At 45.1% G+C, this 23,728-nt stretch overlaps 1 protein-coding gene across 3 annotated transcripts in view; it reads right to left on the bottom strand.

Annotated features, from left to right (window-relative positions):
* Positions 1–23,282, bottom strand: part of LOC123989334 (zinc finger FYVE domain-containing protein 16-like) — a 34,434-nt gene extending 11,152 nt beyond the window's left edge. For 2 of the 3 annotated variants that reach the window (XR_006830554.1, XM_046290272.1), the window contains exons 1-4: positions 22,994–23,281; positions 14,499–14,613; positions 11,743–13,904; positions 7,025–7,133 (exon numbers count right to left, since the gene is read on the bottom strand). Coding sequence is in view for 2 of the 3 variants with exons in the window: in XM_046290272.1 (XP_046146228.1) it covers positions 7,025–7,133; positions 11,743–13,904; positions 14,499–14,568 (2,341 nt within the window). In the remaining variant the exon portion in view is untranslated. Of the gene's footprint in view, positions 1–7,024; positions 7,134–11,742; positions 13,905–14,498; positions 14,614–22,993 lie in introns of all 3 variants that reach the window. The other variant, XM_046290273.1, reaches the window with a different exon arrangement.
* Positions 23,283–23,728: the final 446 nt, after the last annotated feature.

Genomic DNA, 23,728 nt, shown 5'->3' with positions numbered 1-23,728 from the left:
AAATGAACTGAATCACCAAAAAACATTTCCACTGCATTTCAGTCCTGCCACAAAAGGACCAGGTGTGAGTGTTGACGAGGACAAGGCTGGAGATCACTCTGTCATGCTGATAGAGTTCGAATAACAGACTGGAAGCTTCAAAAGAAGGGTGGTGCTTGAAATCATTGTTCTTCCTCTGTCAACGATGGTTACCTGCAATACTTATTTTCCACCATAATTTGCAAATAAATTCATAAAAAATCCTACAATGTGATTTTCTGGATTTTTTTTCTCATTTTTTCTGTCATAGTTGAAGTGTACCTATGATGAAAATTACAGGCCTCGCATCTTTTTAAGTTGAAGAACTTGCAAAATTGGTGGCTGACTAAATACTTTTTTGCCCCACTGTATAGAGAGAGAGGGTGAGATATATATATAGAGAGAGAGGGTGAGCTATATAGAGAGGGTGAGATATATATAGAGAGAGGGTGAGTTATATAGAGGGTGAGATATATATAGAGAGAGGGTGAGTTATATAGAGAGGGTGAGAGATAGAGAGAAAGAGGGTGAGATATATAGAGAAAGAGGGTGAGATATATAGAGAGAGGGTGTACACCACTCAAAAATATAAAGGGAACACTAAAATAACACTTCCTAGATCTGAATGAATGAAATATTCTTACTGGCCTGTCTCCTGGTAGCGCCTCCATGCTCTGGACACTACGCTGACAGACACAGCAAACCTTCTTGCCACAGCTCGCATTGATGTGCCATCCTGGATGAGCTGCACTACCTGAGCCACTTGTGTGGGTTGTAGACTCCGTCTCATGCTACCACTAGAGTGAAAGCACCGCCAGCATTCAAAAGTGACCAAAACATCAGCCAGGAAGCAAAGGAACTGAGAAGTGGTCTGTGGTCACCACCTGCAGAACCACTCCTTTATTGGGGGTGTCTTGCTAATTGCCTATAATTTCCACCTGTTGTCTATTCCATTTGCACAACAGCATGTGAAATGTATTGTCAATCAGTGTTGCTTCCTAAGTGGACAGTTTGATTTCACAGAAGTGTGATTGACTTGGAGTTACATTGTGTTGTTTAAGTGTTCCCTTTATTTTTTGAGCAGTGTATATATAGAGAGAGGGTGAGATATAGAGAGGGTGAGATATATAGAGAGAGAGGGTGAAATATAGAGAGGGTGAGATATATAGAGAGAGAGGGTGAGATATATATAGAGAGAGGGGGTGAGAAATAGAGAGAGAGAGGGTGAGATATAGAGAGGGTGAGAAATATAGAGAGAGAGGGTGAGATTTTGAGAGAGAGGGTGAGAAATATAGAGAGAGAGGGTGATATATAGAGAGGGTGAGATATATAGAGAGAGAGGGTGAGATATAGAGAGAGAGGGTGAGAAATATAGAGAGAGAGGGTGAGATATAGAGAGAGAGGGTGAGAAATATAGAGAGAGAGGGTGAGATATAGAGAGAGAGGGTGAGAAATATAGAGAGAGAGGGTGAGATTTTGAGAGAGGGTGAGAAATATAGAGAGAGAGGGTGAGATATAGAGAGGGTGAGATATATAGAGAGAGAGGGTGAGATATAGAGAGAGAGGGTGAGAAATATAGAGAGAGAAGGTGAGATATAGAGATGGTGAGATATAGAGATAAAGAGGGTGAGATATAGAGAGAGAGGGTGAGAAATATAGAGAGGGTGAGATATATATATATATTATATATATATGAGAGAGAGAGAGAGAGAGAGAGAGAGAGAGAGAGAGAGAGAGAGAGAGAGAGAGAGAGAGAGAGAGAGAGAGAGAGAGAGAGAGAGAGAGAGAGAGAGAGAGAGAGAGAGAGAGAGAGAGAAGAGAGAGAGAGTAGATGATTTAAGGAAAGTGAGTGATGACCTCATGGGGGGAGGAGAGAAGTGCTGACTGGGCTCTGGACTGCATTATAGTGATGTAACGTCATATGATCTTTATCAACCTGGTTGGACTGGCCCAAGCTAACAGTCTGTCAGGCTACCTGTAGAACACACAAACACACACAGGGACACACACATACACTGGAACACATACACAAACACTGGAACAGGAAGTCACACGCACACCTACAGACAGTTGAAGAGTTTCAGACTGTTGAAGAGTTTCACCTTGATCTCAGACTGACAGAATGACACAGCATAACAACGTTAGCAGTCAGTGTCCTTCACCAAGCTGGGAGTAGACTCAACAAGCCCATACAGATAAACACAGACATGACCTGAAATACATTCAGTGCGTGTGTATGTAAGCAGCATGAATGCCGTGTGTGTGTGTGTGTGTGTGTGTGTGTGTGTGTGTGTGTGTGTGTGTGTGTGTGTGTGTGTGTGTGTGTGTGTGTGTGTGTGTGTGTGTGTGTGTGTGTGTGTGTGTGTGTGTGTGTGTGTGTGTGTGTGTGTGTGTGTGTGTGTGTGTTTGAGACATCAAGCAGAAAGTTCTCCACGTTGCGCACCACATACATACAGAGAATAAGATAGTAACAGATAAACCAGTATGAGAGAGAATAAAATGGTAACAGATAAACCAGTATGAGAGAGAATGAGATGGTAACAGATAAACCAGTATGAGAGGCAATGAGATAGTAACAGATAAACCAGTATGAGAGAGAATGAGATAGTAACAGATAAACCAGTATGAGAGAGAATGAGATGGTAACAGATGAACCAGTATGAGAGAGAATGAGATGGTAACAGATAAACCAGTATGAGAGAGAATGAGATGGTAACAGATAAACCAGTATGAGAGAGAATGAGATGGTAACAGATAAACCAGTATGAGAGAGAATGAGATGGTAACAGATAAACCAGTATGAGAGAGAATGAGATGGTAACAGATAAACCAGTATGAGAGAGAATGAGATGGTAACAGATAAACCAGTATGAGAGAATGAGATGGTAACAGATAAACCAGTATGAGAGAGAATGAGATGGTAACAGATAAACCAGTATGAGAGAGAATGAGATGGTAACAGATAAACCAGTATGAGAGAGAATGAGATGGTAACAGATAAACCAGTATGAGAGAGAATGAGATGGTAACAGATAAACCAGTATGAGAGAGAATGAGATGGTAACAGATAAACCAGTATGATGAGAGTAACAGATGAACCAGATGGTAACAGATAAACCAGTATGAGAGAGAATGAGATGGTAACAGATAAACCAGTATGAGAGAGAATGAGATGGTAACAGATAAACCAGTATGAGAGAGAATGAGATGGTAACAGATAAACCAGTATGAGAGGCAATGAGATGGTAACAGATAAACCAGTATGAGAGGCAATAAGATGGTAACAGATAAACCAGTATGAGAGGCAATGAGATGGTAACAGATAAACCAGTATGAGAGAGAATGAGATGGTAACAGATAAACCAGTATGAGAGGCAATGAGATGGTAACAGATAAACCAGTATGAGAGAGAATGAGATGGTAACAGATAAAGCAGTATGAGCTAGAGCATCAAGTTTCTCCTTCTCTTTTTACAAAAGTCCGTTCCCATCTTACCTTTTCCTCGTCTTCACTCCTCCAAACTCCCAGGTAAGACAGTCCCCTTGGTCACGCTAACCTACTTAGCCTTACTGACGCTAGCCCCAGTTAGCTGAATGTAAATTGTCTGTATTAGCTAAAGCTAACTATATTAGCCTTGTTACAGTAGATGCTAGTGACTGAAGCTAGCTCTGTTAGCCCCACTGGGCCGTTAGCTGCGTTAGCCGCAGACTCCAGGCAGGCAGGGGGGTGTACTGAGAACCTCACAGGCTGCTCCCCATACTGATGAGAGCAATGAGGGGGGGATGGAGGGAGGGAGGGAGGGAGCATCACTCTGTCCCAGCACTCACAGGTCCAAGCAAAGTAGACGGCCCCCTCTCTCCTTCACACGCAATCTCTACCAGACTCACACAGCAGACAAGGAGCCGAGAATAGAATAGTCACACCAGCCTGTCCCTGGACCGCAGAGAAGCTCGGAGTATGTGTGTCTGTGCCAGAAAGGGAGTCAAGGTGCTGTGTGTGTGTGTGTGTGTGTGTGTGTGTGTGTGTGTGTGTGTGTGTGTGTGTGTGTGTGTGTGTGTGTGTGTGTGTGTGTGTGTGTGTGTGTGTGTGTGTGTGTGTGTGTGTGTGTGTGTGTGTGTGTGTGTGTGTGTGTGTGTGTGTGTGTGTGTGTATCACACTCTCACTGCGTCAGGTGGCTCCAGTCCCACACTCACAGTCAAGGACACACACCAACGTCCTGACTCCTCTCAGCCATAACTAGTTAGCTCTCTCTCCCCCTCCTCTCTCTCCCCCATCCTCTCTCCCCCCACCCTCTCTCTCTCCCCATCCTCTCTCTCTCCCCATCCTCTCTCTCTCCCCATCCTCTCTCTCCCCCATCCTCTCTCCCCCCACCCTCTCTCTCCCCCATCCTCTCTCTCCCCCACCCTCTCCCCCCACCCTCTCTCTCTCCCCATCCTCTCTCTCTCCCCATCCTCTCTCTCTCCCCATCCTAATATAATAATAATAAATAATAATATATGCCATTTAGCAGACGCTTTTATCCAAAGCGACTTACAGTCATGTGTGCATACATTCTACGTATGGGTGGTCCCGGGATCGACCCCACTACCCTGGCGTTACAAGCTCTAACCAACTGAGCTACAGAAGGACCACATCCTCTCTCTCCCCCATCCTCTCTCCCCCACCCTCTCTCTCCCCCATCCTCTCTCCCCCATCCTCTCTCCCCCATCCTCTCTCCCCCATCCTCTCTCCCCCCACCCTCTCTCTCTCCCCCTCCTCTCTCTCCCCCACCCTCTCTCTCTCCCCATCCTCTCCCCCTCCTCTCTCTCCCCCCATCCTCTCTCTCCCCCATCCTCTCTCTCCCCCATCCTCTCTCTCCCCCATCCTCTCTCCCCCATCCCTCTCCCCCCACCCTCTCTCTCTCCCCATCCTCTCTCTCTCCCCATCCTCTCTCTCCCCATCCTCTCTCTCTCCCCATCCTCTCTCTCCCCCATCCCTCTATCCCCCATCCTCTCTCCCCCATCCTCCCCCCCACCCTCTCTCTCTCTCCCCATCCTCTCTCTCTCCCCATCCTCTCTCTCTCCCCATCCTCTCTGCACCAGTCATAATGTCCTGACTCTAACCTCAGCTCAGTCTCTGGAGAGGATAAAGTCCTTCATCACCTGACTGGGGAAGCAGAACCATAGAGAAGGGATGCATAGAACAAAAACGCTTTTTAATTCCACATAATTTATCTCCACTCACCAATAACAGCATAGAGCAACGTAAATCACTGGTTAGTAGTGATCTGCGAGCACATAGAAAAGCATTGTTTTCAATGGGGATGGAGGTTCTAGCCATTTTGTTTCTATAGCAGCTCAGTCTCCCAGTGAAGGCTAGAGTCGTTGTTCAGTAGAGCAGGAGATTGGAGAAAGCAGACACACAGAGAGACAGGGGCGCACACACACACGTACACACACACACACACACACACACACACAAAAACACAATCACACATACTCTTACACAACCTGATCTTAAGTTTTTACGCCGTCCCACACAGACACACTCAAACAAAGTAAACACTTTCACGCAGGCTGTGTAAGAAAGCACTTTAGGCACTAGGCTCTCTGATACAAGGTAGCCATTTTAGCCTTGAGATTACAATGCACATGTAACTTCACTGATCATTCTTAGGCTGCGTCTGAAAACTTCACTTGCTGTTAAGTCCTTGCTTCCTCAATTCCTCAGAAAGCCAATTAGAGGAGGTCCAAGAGAGGGACATTAGGTCCTCTCATCCAATGAGCTTTGAGATAAATTGAGAAAACAAGGATGGAGGAAGCAAGCATTTAACGGCTAGTGACGTTTGCTACACTGTGACCATGCCACAAACAAGCACAACAACTTCCATCTAAAAAACAGGGCTATTCATCAGTCATGTATTGCTCTAGATATGATGAACCTTTATAAAGCGACTCTTCTAACACCGTACCCAAACCAACCACACGGGCGCAAATGTATTTTGTCCCCCCACACCAAACACCATCACAACACGCAGGCTGAAATATCAAAACAAACTCTGAACCAATCATATTCATTTGGGTACAGATTGAAAGAATTAAACATTTATGGCAATTTAGCTAGCTAGCTTGCAGTTGCTAACTAATTTGTCCTGGGATATAAACGTGGAGCTGTTATTTTACCTGAAATGCACAAGGTCCTCTACGCCAACAATTCATTCACACATAAAACTGTTAGCCAGATCGTTTCTAGTCATCTCTCCTCCTTCCAGCCATTTTTCTTCTTTGGACTTTATATGACGATTGGCATTTAACTTTCGTAGTTATCACGACGACTGACCAAACTCAGTTCATCTTTCAATCACCCACGTGGGTATAGCAAATGAGGAGATGACACGTCTATCTGCTTCTATAAACTAATGAGGGCGGCAGGGTAGCCTAGTGGTTAGCAGGGTAGCCTAGTGGTTAGTAACCGGAAGGTTGCAAGTTCAAATCCCCGAGCTGACAAGGTACAAAAAAATGGTGAGATGACCCGCACTGAGTTCAGTGTCACAAATAGAACTGACTTCTATTTCAGCGCTTGGCAAGGTTGGCGCGAGTGTGGGTGCAATAACATGTATGCTTAGATATATTTTTGTGACGCGAGTGGTGTGGTCAGCATATAACAGACCATGTCTGTTAATGACAACTCCAGACATGGTCTGTTAATGACAACTCCAGACATGGTCTGTTAATGACAACTCCAGACATGGTCTGTTAATGACAACTCCAGACATGGTCTGTTAATGACAACTCCAGACATGGTCTGTTAATGACAACTCCAGACATGGTCTGTTAATGACAACTCCAGACATGGTCTGTTAATGACAACTCCCAAGTTGAAACAGTTTAAAGATGAATGAGTCACCTTATAGGGCTAGCAGTTCAGAGTCAACGTAAACTGTGTTCCTTTCCCTGCATCATTCACTGACAACAGAGCTCCCTTCTTAAACATGTGTATGATGCTCTAGACGAAAACACACTCAAACCTTGTGTTTTACTCCTGTGTACGGTCTCGAAGCAGACGACACACACCCGGGCCTCCTTGTCCAGGTACTTTAGCTTGCATCTCCTGTTGCAGCAGATGGCACAGTACACCTGCATCACGGATGGGAGGACAAACATCAGGCAGGAGACAAACACTACTGCAACACACCACTATACGTACACGCAATCTACATGAAGTTATTCATGTAATGTTAAATGTGTAACCCATGTCTTGCCCTAGCATAAAGAAAAGCAGTAAATTAAAGGAATAATTGATATAATTGATTGTGCAGCAGGGCTTGGTATTACTACATGTATTTGGTCATTTTGAGTGAAGTGACTTTTATTAATCATCTCTGCTGTCCTGCACCTGACTCCACTGTACCTGACTCCTCTGTACCAGCTACACCCAGGCCATTACAGGTTTGGTTAGCTAAACTAACAAGTCAGTTTGTTTGGTTAAAAATGCAACTAGTAAACTTGCTAGCTACTTCAGTGGATGTTGAACACATTTCTACTGACAAATAAACACATTTCTAGAGGCAAATGCGTTAAATTATGGACATGGTATAAAAAGGGATAATCGATTTGGGGCTCTATGTGTTCTCCTGAAAGTAATGCAACTCTGTGGAAGGTTAGTTCCACGTCGTTCATTATTTTCCACAGAACACGTAGCCCCTCGCTGATCATCCCTTCCATATCCTGTAGTACTGCAGTAAGTAGCTTATAGTGTTAATGCCCCTGGGACTCCTGTGTAATGCTGCTTTAAATCAGTGTGGGATTAGTCACTGGGTTGTTGGGGCCTTAGCTCTGGCTTTAGTCACTGGGCTGTTAGGGCCTTAGCTCTGGCTTTAGTCACTGGGCTGTTAGGGCCTTAGCTCTAGCTTTAGTCACTGGGCTGTTAGGGCCTTAGCTCTGGCTTTAGTCACTGGGCTGTTAGGGCCTTAGCTCTGGCTTTAGTCACTGGGCTGTTAGGGCCTTAGCTCTGGCTTTAGTCACTGGGCTGTTAGACCTGGCTTCTCAGACCTCAGAGAAGAGGAGATATATAGAGAACCTGGAATAAGAATAATTGACATGCCTCTATCTGAGTAAGCTATATATACAGTGGGGCAAAAAAGTATTTAGTCAGCCACCAATTGTGCAAGTTCTCCCACTTAAAAAGATGAGAGGCCTATCATTTTCATCATAGGTACACTTCAACTATGACAGACAAAACTACTATGACAGAGAAAAAAAATCCAGAAAATCCCATTGTAGGATTTTTAATGAATTTATGTGCAAATTATGGTGGAAAATAAGTATTTGGTCAATAACAAACGTTTACCTCAATACTTTATTATATACCCTTTGTTGGCAATGACAGAGGTCAAACATTTCTGGGAGTCTTCACAACACACTGTTGCTGGTATTTTGGCCCATTCCTCCATGCAGATTCCTCTAGAGCAGTGATGTTTTGGGGTTGTTGCTGGGCAACACAGACTTTCAACTCCCTCCAAAGATTTTCTATGGGGTTGAGATCTGGAGACTGGCTAGGCCACTCCAGGACCTTGAAATGCTTCTTACGAAGCCACTCCTTTGTTGCCCGGGCGGTGTGTTTGGGATCATTGTCATGCTGAAAGACCCAGCCACGTTTCATCTTCAATGCCCTTGCTGATGGAAGGAGGTTTTCACTCAAAATCTGACGATACATGGCCCCATTCATTCTTTCCTTTACACTGATCAGTCGTCCTGGTCCCTTTGCAGAAAAACAGCCTCAAAGCATGATGTTTCCACCCCCATGCTTCACAGTAGGTATGGTGTTCTTTAGATGCAACTCAGCATTCTTTGTCCTCCAAACACGACGAGTTGAGTTTTTACCAAAACGTTCTATTTTGGTTTCATCTGACCATATGACATTCTCCCAATCTTCTTGTGGATCATCCAAATGCTCTCTAGCAAACTTCAGACGGGCCTGGACATGTACTGGCTTAAACAGGGGGACACGTCTGGCACTGCAGGATTTCAGTCCCTGGCGGCGTAGTGTGTTACTGATGGTAGGCTTTGTTACTTTGGTCCCAGCTCTCTGCAGGTCATTCACTAGGTCCCACCGTGTGGTTCTGGGATTTTTGCTCACCGTTCTTGTGATCATTTTGACCCCACGGGGTGAGATCTTGCGTGGAGCCCCAGATCGAGGGAGATTATCAGTGGTCTTGTATGTCTTCCATTTCCTAATAATTGCTCCCACAGTTGATTTCTTCAAACCAAGCTGCTTACCTATTGCAGATTCAGTCTTCCCAGCCTGGTGCAGGTCTACACTTTTGTTTCTGGTGTCCTTTGACAGCTCTTTGGTCTTGGCCATAGTGGAGTTTAGAGTGTGACTGTTTGAGGTTGTGGACAGGTGTCTTTTTATACTGATAACAAGTTCAAACAGGTAACAAGTGGAGGACAGAGGAGCCTCTTAAAGAAGAAGTTACAGGTCTGTGAGAGCCAGAAATCTTGCTTGTTTGTAGGTGACCAAATACTTATTTTCCACCATAATTTGCAAATAAATTCATTAAAAATCCTACAATGTGATTTTCTGGATTTTTTTTCTCATTTTGTCTGTCATGGTTGAAGTGTACCTATGATGAAAATTACAGGCCTCTCATCTTTTTAAGTGGGATAACTTGCACAATTGGTGGCTGACTAAATACTTTATTGCCCCACTGTAGCAGCAGAGGATGGGGGTGTGGTATATAGGCGATATCGTGCCTTACTGTGTGATCAAGTGTGACGTATGTAAGCAGGGAACTCCATGTTGCTTTGTAAACACGAGCATGGAAGTGTTCTCTCTACAAACAGAAGGTAGGTAACAGTCTGGATGAACTGAATCATAGGTAGGTCACTGCTCCACATTGTAACCCACATTTACACTTGAATCCTCTGACTCAGTAAATACAGAAATGTGCTTCATTGGAATTGGCAGTATCGCTGCTGTATTGACGTTTACTGATTGTTTAATTATGTTTCATTATGAGAGGAAGAGATTACCCTATTTATTATTTTCTTCAGCTTCCATTCATATTCAGGATCTTTGTGACTGGGTCACACACTTATACTCAACAAAAATATAATCTCAACATGCCACAATTTCTAAGATTTTACAGTTACAGTTCATATAAGAAAATCAGTCAATTGAAATACATTCATTAGACCCTAGTCCATGAATTTCACATGATGGTGGACACCACTTCAAATGAATGGATTCGGCTATTTCAGCCACAAAAACGAGCACACAAAAACGAGCACACAACCATAAACCGTATATAAAAACCATAAACCGTATATAAAAACCATAAACCGTATAAACCGTATAAAAACGAGCACACAACCATGCAATCTCCATAGACAAACATTGGCAGAAGAATGGCCTTACTGAAGAGCACAGTGACATTCCACGTGGTCCTATCATAAGATGCCACCTTTCCAACAAGTCAGTTCCTCCAATTTCTGCCCTGCTAGTGCTGCCCCCGGTCAACTGGAAGTACTGTTATTGTGAAGTGGAATGCCTAGGAGCAACGATGGCTCAGCCGCGAAGTGGTAGGCCACAAAAGCTCACAACGGGACCGCAGAGTGCTGAAGCGTGTAAAATTGTCTGTCCTCGGTAGCAACACTCACTACAGAGTTCTAAACTGCCTCTGGAAGCAACATCAGCACAAAAACCGTTCTGTCGGGAGCTTCATGAAATGGGTTTCAATGGCCAAGCAGCCGAACACAAGCCAAAGATGACTATGCGCAATGGCAAGCGTCGGCTGGAGTGGTGTAAAGCTCGCCACATTTGGACTCCGGAACAGTGGAAATGCGTTGTCCCACCCTCTTCAATGGCTGTGCGAAGTTGCTGGATATTGGCGGGACCTGGAACACACTGTTGTACACGTCGATCCAGAGCATGCCAAACGTGCTCAATGGGTGAAATGTCTGGTGACTATGCAGGCCATGGAAAAACGGTGACATTTTCAGCTCCCAGGAATTGTGTGCAGATCCTTGCAACATGGGGCTTTGCATTATCATGCTGAAATTTGAGGTGATGGCGGCGGATGAATGGCACGACAATGGGCCTCAGGAACTTGTCATGGTATCTATGTGCATTCAAATTGCCATTGATAAAATGCAATTGTGTTCATTGTCCGTAGCATATGCCTGCCCATGCCATAACCCCCACTCAAAACTTGAGACATCTGTGGCATTGTGTTGTTTGACAAAACTGCACATTTTAGAGTGGACTTTCATTGCCCCCAGCACAAGGTGCACCTGTGTAATGATCATGCTGTTTAATCAGCTTCTTGATATGCCATGCCTGTCAGGTGGATGGATTATCTTGCAAAGGTAATATGCAAACAAATTTGTGCACCAAGATTTTTGTGTGTATAAAACATTTCTGGGATATTTGATTTAATCTCAAGAAACATGGGACCAGGACTGGGGCTGGGGCAGTTGGGCAGCTGGGGGCAGTGTCATAATACAGGGAGTTTAGGTCAGGGAGAGAGTGTGGAACTGCATGTTGCATTTATATTTTTGTTCAGTGTATGTTAGAGCTCTTTATTATGTGTTACTATGTAAAAGTATATTTAGCTACTAACACCTAATGTCAATAAAAATGAATATCTTCAAAACACCAAATATGTTATCAACAACAGTGCAAAAGATGACCCTAGAAATTAAGGTAAAGAAAGTCCCTTCATGGCCAGATTTGGGTACGTACCTTCCCACAGGCCCGGCAGTGGTGCCTCCTCCTGGTGAAGGTGAACTTCTGCCAGCAGTTCATACAGTTGGGTGCCTCCGAATCCGGCACCCAGGGGGGCTGCTTGCACCCCAGCCCATCTGCATCCTCCGCCTCCCTCCCCTCTGAGGACACGCTCCCCTCTCCAGCAGGTTTGCCAGGGTAGGGTGGGGGCTCAGACAGTTCGTCGTACCCCACACTGCTCACATAGAGCTCAGGCGGGGAGTAACCTGGACAGGGTACACCTTGGTTAGAGGGGTCCTCGGCAGGGTTGGGGCTGGGAGGAGAGGGGCTTTGGTCCACCTCTTCCCCAGTGTCGGTGCGGTCTGTGGGGCTACTGGGCCCTTGGTCCTCCCCCGCTGCTGGAGGTGCTCTGGGTGCTTGACAGTGCAGCTGTTTGGGTCGGGCCCCTCCGTAGTAGGGTGGTGGGAGGTTACTGGGACTACAGGGGCTGGAGTCTTTGTGGCTGGGGGAGTCCTGGGAGGGAGCGGAGAGAGCTCGACTCACGTTCCCCTCTGCAGACAAGATCCTGTCACTCTCCCGGGAGGCCAGCCTCTCCAGCCCTTCCCCTAGGCTCCGGCTGCAGCTCCGCAGCTCCTCCTCCACTAGCCGCTCCTCCAGGTTCCCGTTGAGCTCGGAGAATCCCTCATCCTGGAGGTTCTCCCCAGGCCTCCCGCAGTCAGGGACCCCATTGTCCTCCTGGCCCTGGGTCTCCCCCCGGAGGAAGGCGTCCAGCTCCTCATCTGTCACAAGCAGCCCGGCCTGGTCACTCTCCGGCAGGTACTCAAACCCAAACGCAGGTGGGTCCATTGGGTTGGGGCTGGGCTCTGAGGTAGGGGAGCCTGGGTGCTGTGGAGCCCCTGTGACTGGCTGCTTTTCCACTAGGGAGAAGCTGACCTTCAGTGGCCGCTGGGAGACGGTGGAAGCCGAGGCTGCCATGTGGAAAGCCATGGTGGTTGTCTCTGGGCTCTGTGTGCTAGGTGACTGGACAGGTTTGTTTTCAGGGGCATCATCAGGGTTGGTACAGTCCCCCACAGTCTCAGGGTTCTCTGGGAGAGTAACTTCCTCCTGGACTTCGAAAGCAGACAGGGACTCTGCCTGTAAGGTCTCAGTTAGGCCAGCCTCCCTTCCCCCCTCTCCCATGCCTTCCTCAGGGTTCTTGGATGCCACCAGGGCCCCACACATGGACACGCCCATGGGCAGGCAGGACAGCGAAAGCTCAGTCTCTGCTGATGGGCTCTCGGCTACACCACCACTGCCGTCCTCAGGGTTAGGTTCCTGTCCAGTGCAGCTCCCAGAGCTCTCTGCTTCAGTCAGCTCAGAGGGCTCCAAAGACCCCTCACCCTCCTCCCTGGCCTCTGTGTCGATATCACACGTGGGAGTGTCCTCTTTTTTAGTGTCTATGGCAACAGGTGGGACACTAGCCTGGTCCTGGTGGGCTGGTGTGATTTTCAGGTGTTGATTGACGAAGGCCACCTCTGTCGCTTCTCCCTCTCTGTCGCGCTCTTCCTCCGTCTCTCCAGACTCAGAGTTCCTCAGTGAGGGGGGCCTCTCCACAGCAGCAGGGAGAATCACATCCAGCAGACTGAGAGTGGCAGAGTAACCACCAGAGTCCAGCCCCAGCAGCCCCTCCCCTCCCCCGGCAGCCTCCCTCCCCTCAGTCCTCCCAAGGCCGGGACCCAGACCTGCTGAGGAGTCCTCAGGCAGTGCCACCAAGGGGCAGGTGAAGTCCACCAGAAGCTCCTCCTCCAGCCGTCTCTCCACCACATCCAGCTCACTGAAGGCGTCGTGGCTGTTGGCCCGGAGGAGGAGGTGGGCTGAGCCTGTGTCACTGACCAGGTCACACACAGGCTTCAGGGCTCGCTTGGGGAAGGGTGGCGCACAGCTCTTAGCAGCCCCCCGGCCGTCCACAGAGGAGAGCAGGTCAACCCCCATGAGAGGCCGTCCCCTGGCCTCGCAATCTCCAGGACTGGGGCTGGGACAGTCAGGGCAGCTGGGGGCAGTGCCATAGTGCAGGGAGTTTAGGTCAAGGAGAGAGTGCGGAACTGGAACTGTGGAGGTTTCCGGAAGGAAACCCTGGGGGCCCAGAGAGTGGCCGGGGTACGCTGGAGGTGACAGAGAGACTGATCTGTAGTTGTGCTCATCTGGTCGGGAGGGAAAGAGAGATTTATCCGTTAAACAATTCTGTCGTTAATATCTCAGCAGAACGTGTGAGCAACACGTTTTAAGTTAGCAACTACAAAGTACAATGTGCACCACATGTACAAGTATCAACTAGTTTAAAAACAATATTCATTTTTCAGTGCAGAATTCGCTCCACCATTTCCTGGTTGTTAAAATTAGAATAGTTTGCCTTATTTGAGTTCATGTGACAAAACAAGCAATGTTTAGCGTAGAGAATCATTGTACCATCTAAACCGCTGTGAAATATATTTTCAATACCCAGAAATATTGTATTTTTAGCTGTTTGAAGCTGGTGTACAAACCCAAAGTAAAAGACGCACAAAACTTTAGAATGGGAAGCATAGAAATAGGGCACATAGAACAGATCTACTGCTTCTTAGACTTGCTTTCAATGCGAATGACATATCTATAACTCACATTTCTATGTAAAGTTGGTCAGGTCATCCAAAAAGTTACATTTTGCAGCTTTAACACCACACCCTCCCAACCCACATAGAGAAAATAAAAATAAATATATGCCATCAATGGGGTTTTTCATAGTAACCACATCTAACCTGTATTGAGCTCAAAGTCATCCAGAAGCTTGTCCAGGTCACATACAGCAGCCTTGAAGAAGTTGTCCATGCTAGGCTTTTGGCGGGAGAGAGGCTCCACTCACTACTTCACCTCCTGAAAGTAGAACAAAATAAAGTATTGTTATCTGTTATCTATTGGTCTTATGTGGACTGGGCGAATGCATTTCAATCAACATTTCGGTTTCCATTTCAGTTTCCAAGTCAGTGTAAAAATGTTGTAATTAGTTAGGTATAGCTTAGGTATAAACCAAAGCCTTCATCCACAGTTTCCACTCCTCAGACAGGTTGATGAATTAATAACATATAAATTGTTGACCAAACAGCATCTCAACGTTCTCCAGCTTTGTGTTATTGTGTACTTCAGACTCTGACCCCTGCTCTCCATGTTTATGGAGAAATCTAATTGAAGATCTACTATTAGGGAAGATACCAACGGAAAGAATAGCCCCATAGGGTGTCACAATAAACAAGTCTGTCACAAGTTTACAGCAGCCTCATCCGTTTAAGGACACAAAGGAATTTTACAATGCTTTATGTGTATTGCACCAACTATTTGGTGTGGAAATGTGACTAGGGCAACCCTTAATGTGAGAAAACAGCCAGCTAGTCATTGTAGATGTATACAAATGTTGAAATCGTAGCAACAAATGGATACCAATCATGAATTATACACCATTTATTCAACAATGTGACAAAGACACTATCCACTTTATATTTCTACATAATTTGAAGGAGGTTTTTGGTGGTTTCTGTACTTTTGACATTTTTGGCAACCTTTACTCCACTACATTCCAAAGAAAATATATACTTTTCAAATGCTTAGCAGGACAGGAAAATGGTACAATTCACGCACTTATCAAGAGAACATCCCTGGTCATCTACTGCATCTGATCTGGAGGACTCACTAAACACAAATGCTTTGTTTGTAAATGATGTCGGAGTGTTGGAGTGTGCCCATGGTTATCTGTAAATTCAAATAACATTTATGTTCTATTAATGTTCTGTATTATGTCATGTTTCATGTTTTGTGTTGGACCCCAGAAAGATTAGCTACTGCTTTTCATCAGTTATTCTGCGCTGTGGCACACTCAGACGAGAGTGCTCTGAAATCGGAGCCAGAGTGAATTTATGTCCATTATGTCCATATTTCCGACAGAGATGGCCGCCTCGCTTCGCGTTCCTAGGAAACTATGCAGTATTTAGTTTTTTTACATGTTATTTCTTACATTGGTACCCCAGGTAATTCTAATCTGCTCTTGCAACAGCTAATGAGGATCATAATAAAATATCAAATACCAATAAGAACAAGAAAATCATGCTTTCTGGTTTGCTTAATATAAAGAATTCTAAATGATTTATTATTTTTATATTGATACTTAAGTATATTTGAGCATTTACTATTACTTTTGATATTTAAAAGCAGATACTTTTAGACTCGCTCAAATATATTGAACAACAGTGGTCTAGGGCACAGCCTTGCAGTGCTAGCTGTGCCACCAGAGACTCTGGGTTCGCGCCCAGGCTCTGTCGCAGCCGGCCGTGACCGGGAGGTCCGTGGGGCGACACACAATTGGCCTAGCGTCGCACAATTGGCCTAGCGTCATCCGTGTTAGGGAGGGTTTGGCCGGTAGGGATATCCTTGTCTCATCACGCACTAGCGACTCCTGTGGCAGGCCGGGTGCAGTGCACGCTAACCAGGTCGCCAGGTGCACGGTGTTCCTCCAACACATTGGTGCGGCTGACTTTCGGGTTGGATGCACGCTGTGTTAAGAAGCAGTGTGGCTTGGTTGGGTTGTGTATTGGAGGACGCATGGCTTTCGACCTTCGTCTCTCCCGAGTCCGTACGGGAATTGTAGCGATGAGACAAGATAGTAACTACTAACAACAATTGGATACCACGAAAAGGGGGAGAAAAGGGGATAAACATTTAAAAATATATATATATATATATTGAACAAATATAAATGCAACATGTAACAATTTCAATGATTTTACAGTTTATAAAAGGAAATCAGTCAATTTAAATACATTAATTAGGCCCTAATCTATGGATTTCACATGACTGGGCAGGGATGCAGCCATGGGTGGGCCTGGGAGGCCATAGGCCCACCCACTGGATAGTCAGCCCAGCCAACAAGAATGAGTATTTCCACACAAAAGGGCTTTATTACAGACAAAAATATGCATCAGTATCATCAGCTGTCCTGGTGGCTGGTCTCAGACGATCCTGCAGGTGAAGAAGCTGGATGTGGAGGTCCTGGGCTGGTATGGTTACATGTGGTCTGCGCTAAAGATGCCGGTTGGACGTACCATGTCTCTAAAACGAGGGCTTATGGTAAAGAAATAAACATAACATTCTCTGGCAACAGCTCTGGTGGACATTCTTGCAATCATGCCAATTGCACACTTATGCCTGCCCATACCATAACCCCCATTCAAAACATGAGACATCTGTGGCATTGTTTCACAAAACTGCACATTTTAGAGTGGTATTTTATTGTCCCCAGCACAAGGTGCACCTGTGCGTATGGAACATTTCTGGGATCTTTTATTTCAGTTCCTGAAACATGGGATCAACACTTTAGATGATGCGTTTATATTTTTGTTCAGTATAGTATTTTACTGGGTGACTTTCACTTGAGTCATTTTCTATTATGTATCTTTACTTTTACCCAAGTATGACAATTGTGTACTTTTTCCACCACTGCCTATTGTGTACATATGTTGTACTACTATGAATACTACTAGGGATGTCAAACATTCAGTGTTTGTCTATTGTTGTGACCTAGATGAAGATCAGATCAAATGTTATGACCAATTTATGCAGAAATACAGGTATTTCCAAAGGGTTCACATACTTTTTCTTACCACTGTAAGGAGGAAATAATCACATTTGGAGCATGAATGGAGAATGTTTTAGGTACAAACAGGTTCATGGGGGATACAAGTGTATGGCCAGCTGAAGACAATAGCTGTGTTCGAATACCCATACTAAATATTAGTTCATATTAGTGTACTGTAAATGAACGGTATCCTTTCAGTTGAGCATACTAGCGCTACGCCTGTCTACCAGAAGTTGATTATCTTGCTATGCAACCACTTGCTAGCTTGTTAGCATAAAAAATTACTAGATATCATTTTTTTTGTGTTTGTAAATTCTTAAATTCAGAGAGTTGTCAGATTGTATATTCGTAAATTCTGAGCGTTTCCCCTCTCAGAGCATTCAGAGCGCACACTGGCGGAGGAGTAGGGTTGATCCGAGCGTTCTGACAATCACAAGGCAGTCAAGAACACAAGCTAACTGGCAAGCTACTTCCAGACACAAATGAGAGAACACCTCACTCTGACCATTTTTCTCGCCATAGCAGAGCTGGTTAGGTTGTTTTCATGTTATCTACAGCATTGGTGACTAACTGTGCTGCCGACGGAAGCACAGTTAAGGCAAAACACAGGATCCGCTTCGGGAAAGTCATATTCCTGGTCGAAATGATGGTGAGTTGACGTTGCTCTTATATTCAGTAGTTCCTCCCGACTGTATGTAATGAAACCTAAGATTACCTGGGGTACCAATGTAAGAAATAACATGTAAAAAAACTAAATACTGCATAGTTTCCTAGGAACGCGAAGCGAGGCGGCCATCTGTCAGAAATATGGACATAATGGACATAAATTCACTCTGGCTATCTACTCCGATTTCAGAGCACTCTCGTCTGAGTGTGCCAGAGCGCAGAATAATTGATGAATTTACGAACGCTCAACTTCCGTTTAATATGGCCGGTGTCCGTAAACGTCTGCAGCACAGCCGGCGACACTAAACAATGATGCCGTAAAAGGGGCAAACGAAATGGTCTTCTGGTCATGCTCCGGAGACGGGCACATCGCGCACCGTTCCCTAGCATACTACTCGCCAATGTCCAGTCTCTTGACAACAAGGTTGATGAAATCCGAGCAAGGGTTACCTTCCAGAGGGACATCAGAGACTGTAACGTTCTTTGCTTCACGGAAACATGGCTCACTCGAGACACGCTAACGGAGTCGGTGCAGCCAGCTGGTTTCTTCACGCATCGTGCTGACAGAAACAAGCATCTTTCTGGTAAGAAGAGTGGCGGGGGGTATGCCTTATGATTAACGAGACGTGATGTGATCATAACAACATACAGGAACTCAGGTCCTTCTGTTCACCTGACTTAGAATTCCGCACAATCAAATGTCGACCTCATTATGTACCAAGGGAATTCTCTTCGATTATAATCACAGCGGTATATATTCCCCCCCAAGCAGCCACATCGATGGCCCTGAACAAACTTTATTTGACTCTAGGCTAATCTGAAAACAAGACTCCCTAAATTCTATCAGCATATTGATTGTGCTACCAGGGCTGGTAAAACCCTGGATCATTGTTATTCTAACTTCCGCGACGCATATAAGGCCCTCCTTTTGGAAAAGCTGACCCCTACTCCATTTTGTTGCTTCCAGCCTACAGACAGGAACTAAAACAAGAAGCTCCCGCGCTCAGGACTGTTCAACGCTGGTCCGACCAATCTGATTCCACGCTTCAAGACTGCTTCGATCACGTGGATTGGGTTATGTTCCGCATTGCGTCCAACAACAACATTGACGAATACGCTGATTCGGTGAGCGAGTTCATTAGAAAGTGTATCGGCGATGCTATACCCACAGCAACGATTAAAACATTCCCAAACCAGAAACCCTGGATTGATGGCAGCATTCACGCGAAACTGAAAGCGCGAACCACTGCTTTTAACCAGGGCAAGGTGACCGGAAACATGACCAAATACAAAAAGTGTAGCTATTCCCTCTGCAAGGCAATCAAACAAACAAGTGTCAGTTTAGAGACAAAGTAGTCGCAATTCAACGGCTCAGACACAAGAGGTATGTGGCACGGTCTACAGTCAGTCACGGATTACAAAAATAAATCAGCCCCATCGCGGACCAGGATGTCTTGCTCCCAGACAGACTAAATAACTGTTTTGCTCGCTTTGAGGACAATACAGTGCCACTGACACAGTCCGCTACCAAAACCTTTGGGCTCTCCTTCACTGCAGCCGACGTGAGTAAAACATTTAAACGTGTTAACCCTCGCAAGGCTGCAGGCCCAGACGGCATCCCCAGCCGCGTCCTCAGAGCATGCACAGACCAGCTGGCTGGTGTGTTTACGGACATATTCAATCAATACTTATCCCAGTCTGTTGTTCCCACATGCTTCAAGTGGGCCACCATTGTTCCTGTTCCCAAGAAAGCTAAGGTAACTGAGCTAAACGACTACCGCCCCGTAGCACTCACTTCCGTCATCATGAAGTGCTTTGAGAAACTAGTCAAGGACCATATCACCTTCACCCTACCTGACACCCTAGACCCACTCCAATTTGCTTACCGCCCCAATAGGTCCACCGACTACGCAATCGCAACCACACTGCACACTGCCCTAACCCATCTGGACAAGAAGAATACCTATGTGAGAATGCTGTTCATCGACTACAGCTCAGCATTTAACACCATAGTACCCTCCAAGCTCGTCATCAAGCTCGAGACCATGGGTCTCGACCCCGCCCTGTGCAACTGGGTACTGAACTTCCTGGCGGGCCTCCCCCAGGTGGTGAGGGTAGGTAACAACATGTCCACCACCCTGATCCTCAACACTGGGGCCCCAGAAGGGTCCGTTCTAAGCCCTCTCCTGTACTGCCTGTTCACCCACGACTGCGTGGCCATGCACGCCTCCAACTCAATCATCAAGTTTACGGACGACACAACAGTGATAGGCTTGATTACCAACAACGACTAGACGGCCTACAGGGAGGAGGTGAGGGCCCTCAGAGTGTGGTGTCAGGAAAATAACCTCACACACAACTTCAACAAAACAAAGGAGATGATTGTGGATTTCAGGAAACTGCAGAGGGAGCACCCCCCTATCCACATCGACGGGACAGTAGTGGAGAGGTTGGTAAGTTAAGTTCTTCGGCGTACACATCACGGACAAACTGAATTGGTCCACCCACACAGACAGCGTTGTGAAGAAGGCGCAGCAGCGCCTCTTCAACCTCAGGAGGCTGAAGAAATTTGGCTTGTCATCAAAAGCACTCACAAAATTCTACAGATGCAAGATCGAGAGCATCTTGGCAGGCTGTATCACCGCCTGGTACGGCAACTGCTCCGCCCACAACCGTAAGGCTCTCCAGAGGGTAGTGAGGTCTGCACAACTCATCACCGGGGGCAAACTACCTGCCTTCCAGGACAACTACACCACCCGATGTCACAGGAAGGACATAAAGATCATCAAGGACAACAACCACCTGAGCCACTGTCTGTTCACCCCGCAATCATCCAGAAGGCGAGGTCAGTACAGGTGCATCAAAGCAGGGACCGAGAGACTAAAAAACAGCTTCTATCTCAACGCCATCAGACTGTTAAACAGCCACCACTAACATTGAGTGGCTGCTGCCAACATACTGACTCAACTCCAGCCACTTTAATAATGTAAATTGATGTAAAAATGTATCACTAGCCACTTTAAACAATGCCACTTAATATAATGTTTACATACCCTACATTACTCATCTCATATGTATATACTGTACTCTATACCATCTACTGTATCTTGCCTATGCCGTTCTGTACCATCACTCATTCATATATCTTTATGTACATATTCTTTATCCCTTTACACTTGTGTGTATAAGGTAGTAGTTGTGGAATTGTTAGGTTAGATTACTCGTTGGTTATTACTGCATTGCCGGAACTAGAAGCACAAGCATTTCGCAACACTCGCATTAACATCTGCTAACCATGTGTATGTGACAAATGTGGCAAGTTCAATATATTAGTAGCCAACTAATGAGGTAACTAACTAACATACCTACTGCTGTAATGATATGCGGTTCGTAAAGATAGCGTAGCCAACCCATTGTGAGCCAACAAAACGTGTTGTGCAATTTATTTTAAAAGTCATTCGTTTATTACATTGCTCAACATTTTCTTAACATTTGTCAAAATTAGTTAAAGCAATGAATTTGTATCTGCTCTTGTCGGACTGTATATTTTCCTCCTCAAGTCTGAAAACGGTGTGAAGCCAAGCACATTTTCTGAAGAATTTCATTATGGGCCTTAAAAGTACAGAAAGTGTCCTCTGAGTGAATTCTTCGTATTTTGTAGAATGTAGTACAGCTGGGAACTTTTGGCATACTAACTATCCATACTATGACCAATAAGTATACTACATACTCAATTTACATCACAAATCGTATGGTTAGTGTGGTCGAACACAGCTAATGTGTTTGGACGTATGATGAAACGACTCAATATCGCCATCTGCTGGTCTTTGGGCTATATCATGACTAACGATCAGCTAGCTAGCTTACTATTAGCTATCTAATTATGCTGCTAGTATCCATGGTGACCAAAATGTCCTAATCATGACAACGGGTAAATAGTAATACTAGGGCTACAATCCAAAAGACACCCTCATCCACTTATGCCCTTGGGGGAATCCCCGTCGCCATCTTGGAGGGTGGTGAAAATGATTAGCTAAGCAAGGGAAGTTTGCAATGTCAGCCCCTCAGTCCTCGTTTTTAGTCGGCTTCGCGAGTGTTCACTCCGGGCCTGAAACTCCCCATAATTCAATTTGCTATGATTGTACATCCGCTAAGAAAAGTCCACGAAAACTTAAAAACAACATCAATGGAGAAGTCAACCTACAAGTGTAAGTAAAAACAAATGCAAATAAGTTAGACATTTTGCTACTACATAAAAAGTAAATATGTTTTTGTTTGGTTATCTTTTGAAAATTGTAGAAATATGTTCCAGCTAGACAGGCTAACGTTTGTTAGCTAATTAATTTGCAAGCTATCATACAGTAGGCGTATATTAATAATTATATATTTAATATAAGTAGACATACACTCATAATTGAATGTAGCGCATATAAAAACACCCACAAGCTACGGGTGGCTGAGAACACAATCATCACGGGATGAACGAGTGACGAGTTTCCGGCCAAGTGTGGTCCATTTAAAAATCATTCATACCTCGCCCTGAAAGTGTATACTCGTCAGACGTCATCAGAAGGTGTCCACTTAATTTGAGGGTGTCTTTTAAGTGTTTGGACCATAACCTAGGTTATATCTAGAGGTGGTATGGCTATCATTTGCTCAATTAGCTAGCAATTCATCTCCCAGTTGTTAACTAGAACGCCAGGTAATGTTAGCTGGCTAGTCCGATAACGTTAGTTAACTAGTCCGTTAGCTATAAATTAGCTAGCTAATGTTAGCGAGCTAGCTAAACAGTTTGACATTACCTGCTGACATTACCTGAAACACACATCACTGTTATCAAGTCATCATTATCGTGCATCATCATCCGTGAATATCACAGGTTACATTAGCTTAGTTAACACTAGCCGGATAGCCAATGCAATTTGTCTATATTTACAGTCAACAATCAATTTTCTGTGTCATTACCGGAAGATTCATCATTTAGCCTTCCAACCGTTTTACGATTCTTCTGGTTATAACGAAGAATGTGTGTCTACTCTTGATTGCATCCTCTTTGCCCTTTTGTTATTCCTGAAGTTTTTAAAGCTCAGTGCAGTTTTTACTCCGGCGTCCATTTTGGATCTATCCACCGGTGGAATCGGTTACCATAGCCACAAAGCTATCGTAAAAATTGATTGAAACTAAAATTAGATTTTGGTCTTAATTTGAAGTTAAGGTTAGGCATAATGTTAGTAATTTCGTTATGGTTCACATTTTAAGAAGCGAAATTGTAGGAATAGGCGGGGTTTGTGGCTGTGGTAACTAGTGACGACCGGTGAAATCGCAACCTTCCTTAATTAAAGTGAGCGCACCTATTTTGCTTTGTTTACTTGGGGCAAAGCAGTCGGTCACCTTTGGTAGTGGGTGACTAGGCAAGCACATTACCTGGCTGAAGGAGCCCAGACCTATGCAGAGTTTACATGCTGTCGGAATGAGTTTCCAATGGGAAATGTCACTTGAATGACCCTTTTAGTGGGAATTAAAAGTGGTGGAAGTGAGAAAATCAAGCCGTTGTGAAGTTTCACCACTGATTTTTTACATTTTCAACCAAAAGATGACTGCAAATCCGTTATGGACAATTACTAACCTATCAATATGTATAATTTAGCTAGTATGGCTATTGTCAATGTTAAGCAAGTTAGTTAACTTTATTAGTAAAAC

Source organism: Oncorhynchus gorbuscha, linkage group LG11, assembly GCF_021184085.1.
Source record: "Oncorhynchus gorbuscha isolate QuinsamMale2020 ecotype Even-year linkage group LG11, OgorEven_v1.0, whole genome shotgun sequence".
Taxonomy (NCBI): domain Eukaryota; kingdom Metazoa; phylum Chordata; class Actinopteri; order Salmoniformes; family Salmonidae; genus Oncorhynchus; species Oncorhynchus gorbuscha.
The sequence above is the reverse complement of the archived record's forward strand: the minus strand, read 5'-3'. Positions and strand labels throughout refer to the sequence as shown.